Genomic DNA, 6,185 nt, shown 5'->3' with positions numbered 1-6,185 from the left:
ATACTAATGTCAGCCTAAAACAACAATGACGTAAGTCCTGAGCAAACACCAAGGTGTCTGAACTGAGTTTAGGTGGGTTTACCCTCCACTACATCTCTGCTAATGTCCATGTGGGAAGCAACACAGAACACATACCACAAGACAAACATACTCGCCAGAAAAATTGGGGCTTGAGAAAGTTCCCAAGCGGATTGGTCCGCGTCGGCGCCGACGCCGATGACGTGGAGGAGTGAAACACGTGGGCCATGGTATCCAGAGCTCACATAAACAAAGCCACATTGGCCAGACTGGATAGTCGAAGCTCGTGTCGCTGTCAGTGCGCGGAGTCACACGGTTTGCCTGCTTGGCAGTGTTGGTACCGACGCTCATGATTTGGAGCTTTTACCAAAATTGATGAATACCACCTACATGCTTATCGCATGGACTGAAAGCCACGATCCTGATGTGAAAGAGGTAAGATTCAGTCTTTCTATGAAACATAATCTGTGACTGCGTTCGACTTACACCGCGTTCTCTAACCCTAACTCCAGCCTTTTAATTCTTTTTCGTCTTTTTCCACCGTTAAACGGAATTTACACAAAAATCTGAGTGTGACTCAGACGGTTCTGATCTGTGGCTGCGACTGACATTTAATGACAGTTTTCAGCTGTTTGGTTTTCCGGCGAGCTGTCACTGGTGTGAAGTGCGTAAAGTTACCCGGCTCAATCCGAACCAGTCGACACCTTAAAACAACCAAAGAAAAGCAAGACTTGTGCTTTCTATTATATATAGTATATGAACATATGCTGCTGACATCTACTAAATACTTTAATGAAAATTTCCACGACGCTCTGCATAATTAGAAATCGGTTGTTTGCGCGTAATTGTGCAAGTTGATTCTGACTTCACCTGGGATTTCGTAGTCATTTTTAGATTGTACTTTATTTTATAATCTAGTAAATGCCAAAGGTGTGTGTTTTATTAGGGGAAGAACCAGAATAGAGTCGCTGTCTTCAATCCTGACACCCATACAACTCCTGACATAACCCATTTCAAGTGTCACCGGGAAACTGTCAGAAGACTTGAGGTAGGAAATGAAAAATTATTCTCAAATACAAAATACATGTGTGCTGTTTCATTTTATTATTTTATTCTGAAGTTGCACGGTAATATTATATATTTTTTTGCTTGGTCCATTTAATATAACTTCACCTTGAATTGCTAAAGTTTTCAGTTTATACAGTAATTTACACAGAAATTCTGATGTGTCTGTACCGGTCTGGTTTGCAGCCATGCCCTGCGTTCAGGCTCAGTATGGATCATCACCTCAAGGAGCTAGTCCTGCTTCCCAGAGCTACAGCTACCACACCGCAGGAGAATACAGCTGCGACTTCTTAACACCTGAGTTTGTTAAGTTTAGCATGGACTTGACCAACACTGAGATCACAGCCACTACTTCTCTCCCAAGTTTCAGTACATTCATGGACAACTATAACACCAGTTACGACGTTAAACCGCCCTGTCTGTATCAGATGCCCCACTCTGGAGAGCAGTCCTCTATCAAGGTGGAGGACGTCCAGATGCACAACTACCATCAGCAGAGCCACCTGCCACCTCCGTCGGAAGAAATGATGGCTCACTCTGGGCCTATGTACTTCAAACCGTCCTCTCCTCACGCCCCGACTACACCAAACTTCCAGGTTCAGCCCAATCACATGTGGGAGGACCCGGGCTCCCTCCACAGTTTCCACCAGAACTATGTTGCGGCCACGTCTCACATGATAGACCAGCGCAAGAACCCGGTGTCGAGGCTTTCGCTCTTCTCCTTCAAGCAGTCCCCGCCCGGCACTCCTGTTTCCAGCTGTCAGATGCGGTTCGACGGGCCGCTGCACGTCTCCATGAACCACGACAACCCGGGTGCGCACCGCGGCCTGGACGGCCAGAGCTTCGCGGTGCCCAGCGCCATCCGGAAACAGGCTGGTCTGGCCTTTCCTCACTCCCTGCAGCTGAGCCACGGGCACCAGCTGGTGGACAGCCAAGTGCCATCGCCCCCGTCCCGAGGATCTCCGTCAAACGAGGGTCTGTGTGCGGTATGTGGGGACAACGCAGCCTGCCAGCATTATGGAGTGAGAACCTGCGAGGGCTGCAAAGGATTTTTCAAGGTGGGCTGATAATGACAGCAAGCATGAAAGAGTGTTACTGTTTATTGCATGAACGCTAGACTCTGTTTTGGTTGTTATTTGCTGCGCCATGTGTTACATGCTGCTCATTTTATTTAAAGTTAGATTAATGAAAACACGCAATAGAATCACATTTTCACTGCGAGCTGCACTAAACAGAATTAAGGAACAGCTTTCAGTGCGCGCGTAAAATAAATATCTGACAGTCATAGCTATCCGCACACAGCTGTCCTCAAAGGGACAAGGAAAAATATGAAAGACCACGAATGTGTATTTACTGATGGTCTATTCCCTCTAGTTGGTTCATACAGCACAGCACCAAACACGAGATGAGGCTGATATTATATCTTTTTCATCTTGTACGTATTCTGCAGTAACCAGACAGTTTTATATATACACGTGTGTATTAAATAGCCTTTGAAATAGGCCTAAAGAGTGACAATATGTTTTTTTTTCTTTTTTCCAGCGCACCGTTCAGAAAAATGCAAAATACGTGTGTTTAGCAAATAAAAACTGTCCTGTTGACAAACGCCGAAGAAATCGTTGCCAGTTCTGCCGTTTCCAGAAGTGCCTTGTAGTCGGGATGGTGAGGGAAGGTATGTTTGGGCCACGCACTGATTTATTTTAGACCTGTGGTTTATAATTTCACGCTGATGCACTGAGAAAAGCTGTGCGTAATGCGGTGCATTTATCCAAATTTCCGTATTTACGCACAGCTGCAGGAGTGTCTGTGATTGACTCATAGGTGTCAAATATTTCTCCCGATGCAGTTGTCCGAACGGATAATCTGAAAGGTCGAAGAGGACGCCTACCATCCAAGCCCAAAAGTCCCCAGGAGCCCTCCCCACCCTCGCCGCCGGTGAGCCTCATAAGCGCACTCGTTCGGGCCCATGTGGACTCCAACCCCTCCATGTCTGCTTTGGACTACTCAAGAGTAAGTAAATACTGGAATCCCTGGAATATAGGGCACACACAGAGCATTTAAAAAGAAGGGGGAAAAGTTATATTCTGAGAGAAAACAGACAGAACAAGACTGACGGCCTTTATAATTCAGTCGTGCTTTACGTGACAATTTATTTCCCTGAAAGTTTTCTGTGGTGCGTCGCCGAATTCCAAACTTTGTCGGGCTTTTATTGTGGCATATTTTAAGTAAATTGCGTTGAAATGCAGAACTTAATAAAATGGAAGACATGAATTTAATAGTAGAAGTCTCTCTCTCTTTCTCTCCCTCTTGGAAATGGGCATTTGCAATTTCACGGATTATATATTTTAAAGGACCTCATTAAGGCGCTGTTTAAATTAAATTCCAGTTCCAGGCTAACCCTGACTACCAAATGACTGGAGACAACACTCAGCACATCCAGCAGTTCTATGATCTCCTGACGGGCTCCATGGAGATCATCCGAGGCTGGGCGGAGAAGATTCCTGGCTTTTCTGATCTACCGAAGCAAGATCAAGACCTCCTCTTTGAATCCGCCTTCCTTGAACTTTTTGTCCTACGGCTGGCGTACAGGTGAGGCTGAGTAATTGCTAAACAAAAGAACCTGGGCTTTAGATAATCATCAGTCCCTCCTTCAAGCTTCATTGCTTTGGGCTTTATTAGCTGCCCAATAATTAGAAGGCTCTTAAATTCCCATTTATTGCCAAGCTTAATTAATGGCATTTGGTTATTAATTGCAGGTCCAACCCGGTGGAAGGAAAACTTATTTTTTGTAATGGAGTGGTGTTACACAGACTACAGTGCGTCCGTGGATTTGGAGAGTGGGTGGACGCTATCGTGGAGTTTTCTTCCAACTTGCAGAGCATGAATATAGACATCTCAGCTTTTTCCTGCATCGCAGCTCTGGCCATGGTAACAGGTGCGTAAAGGGGCCGCGCCTTTGGAAACACTGTCTGCCCTATATGGTGCATGCAAAACGGAGTGTTTGAAATCATTTCTTTGTCTTTTTTATTATGTTTTTCAGAGCGACACGGGCTTAAGGAACCCAAGAGAGTCGAGGATCTCCAAAACAAGATAGTCAACTGTCTCAAAGACCAAGTGACATTCAATGGCGGGGGTTTGAATCGTCCCAACTACTTGTCAAAACTCTTGGGAAAGCTCCCCGAACTGCGCACACTATGTACCCAAGGTCTGCAGCGTATCTTTTACCTAAAGCTAGAAGACCTAGTCCCTCCGCCAGCAATAATTGACAAACTTTTCCTCGACACCCTACCTTTCTGAGTCTGACTCAGAGGCGAATCCTCAAAGAACTTCCAAAAGGACTGTTTGAGTCAGACTTGACAGATTTTTTCACGCTATGATTTCTGAATATTTGCAAGCTCCGTAGGCTAGTAGAGCAACATATTAAGATGCGTAAAAGGATCATGAAAAAAGTAACAATGAGGAGGAGGCAGAACACTTTGATTTGCTGTGTAGGCCTTTTAATTCCCTGAATTGTTTTTCTTCTTCTTTTTTTGAGTGCCAAACGAGTTAATGAGACACTTGGAATTTCTCTCCAACTAAAGTTAACCTGGTCTTGCAATCACTTACCGTTTATTTAACACGGCTCTACTGATTCAGCATACTCAGATGTAATATATTCCATTTATATACATACATATATATAAATATAAACACACGCACACACACTGTATATTATAATAGATTATGTGATGCCTCCAATGCATCGGTTTATAACGTGTACAAAGTTTGTTATAATGAAAAGATTTAATTTTCTTTTCTTTTTTGACTCGTGCCTATGTGTTTCTGACAGGATCCCAAAAGTATCCAGAAAAGACAACGCATGTTCTAGTTTTCTTTTTTTTTTCCCTTTTTCTTTTCTTTTATAGGCACTTGCTGAGGTGATGTCTATATATAATATATACCGGACACTATGTAGTCTGCTAGATTTGATACAGATTCGTAGTTATGGCACTCCTTTTATGTATGACGCATATGTGGAAAAATATTTCATCTGTATAGAAAATGAGGGACCCATGGTGTTTGTAAAACTGTCAGACATTCCTTGTTTGTATGTGCTGTAAGTATTGTTGCTGTTGAATATAAACGTTTCTATATATTTATTATTTCTATTGCCAAGAGCTACACTAAGCATGGTGCAATTTAAAGGATTTCAAACCATCCAAGTTCATGCTGAGCACGTTGTCTATGTTTTATGTCTTATAAACGTCTAGGTAGTTATGATTTAACACGTTTGGAAATGAAAAATCCCATCTTAAATGAAGAGGTTTTCACGAGTGTGTGATTATAGGCCTACATTCTTTGGCATCATGATGTACTTAAACCTTCTGTAACGCATTTGGTGCCGAATTCCCCAAAAAAAAAGGAAAAAAAACTTTAGAGAGAAAGAAATATTTAATGTTTACAAATAAAACTTTTAAATCACATCTTTGCTAAACAGTTTCTCTGAAATTAATTTATCCTTCAAATTCAGACCTTCCTAATCGACGACAGACACTCTAGCACAAGAGGAAGAAGCTATTCTCTCTTTCGAGCTTAATTTAATTTCCCCAAGGAGGAGGTTAGGATTTTGCGCACGCAGGCCTGTTTGCGCAAAATCTAACGTTTTAACATAATAATAGTAATAATGTCTGTTTCGCCTTTTTTAAGGAAATATGAAAAGATGTAGAGATGTTTAGTTCAACGGATTGTAAATCAGGATGTTGAATTTTAAGGCTAAGAACATTTCGTAAATCATCGGCAGTCACTTTCATGTTTTATTTTCAAGTTTGGATTCTTCAAAATTATTCTACTTTAGAAACGCACAGATTCATAATTTGACTAATCCAACCGCTGTGTTTACGCCTGTAGCCCGAGTGAATCATCAAAATTAATACTTTTAATTCGGAGAGGCACTTAAACATGTTCTCCTGCATTTTTGTTTGTTTTTTTAAAAAAAATTCCTCGGTGTGGAAAAAAAAAAGAAAGACTTTTATTGGTCCATCCTGGCTGATACAACCGCTTTCTATTTTCTAACGTCTCTTTGTATTTAATAAAACAAAAAACCACAACGGATTAAACATAGG

At 42.2% G+C, this 6,185-nt stretch overlaps 1 protein-coding gene across 1 annotated transcript; it reads left to right on the top strand.

The window, feature by feature from the left end:
• Positions 1-278: 278 nt before the first annotated feature.
• nr4a2a (nuclear receptor subfamily 4, group A, member 2a) lies at positions 279-5,546 on the top strand. Its single transcript, XM_022218657.2, has 8 exons — positions 279-453; positions 965-1,066; positions 1,270-2,141; positions 2,626-2,755; positions 2,930-3,093; positions 3,470-3,672; positions 3,840-4,018; positions 4,124-5,546. Exons 3-8 carry the CDS (start codon positions 1,272-1,274, stop codon positions 4,378-4,380), a joined length of 1,803 nt encoding a protein of 600 aa, XP_022074349.1. The 5' UTR covers positions 279-453; positions 965-1,066; positions 1,270-1,271; the 3' UTR covers positions 4,381-5,546.
• Positions 5,547-6,185: the final 639 nt, after the last annotated feature.

This window comes from Acanthochromis polyacanthus, chromosome 14 (genome assembly GCF_021347895.1).
Source record: "Acanthochromis polyacanthus isolate Apoly-LR-REF ecotype Palm Island chromosome 14, KAUST_Apoly_ChrSc, whole genome shotgun sequence".
NCBI classification, from domain to species: Eukaryota; Metazoa; Chordata; class Actinopteri; family Pomacentridae; genus Acanthochromis; species Acanthochromis polyacanthus.
This window is presented reverse-complemented; position numbering and strand designations above follow the sequence as displayed.

Coding starts and splice junctions, on each gene's coding strand:
- nr4a2a (XM_022218657.2), top strand. CDS start 1,272: ATGCCCTGCGTTCAGGCTCAGTATGGATCATCACCTCAAGGAGCTAGT. Junction 2,756..2,929: donor AGTCGGGATGGTGAGGGAAG/GTATGTTTGGGC, acceptor CTCCCGATGCAG/TTGTCCGAACGGATAATCTG. Junction 3,094..3,469: donor CTGCTTTGGACTACTCAAGA/GTAAGTAAATAC, acceptor ATTAAATTCCAG/TTCCAGGCTAACCCTGACTA.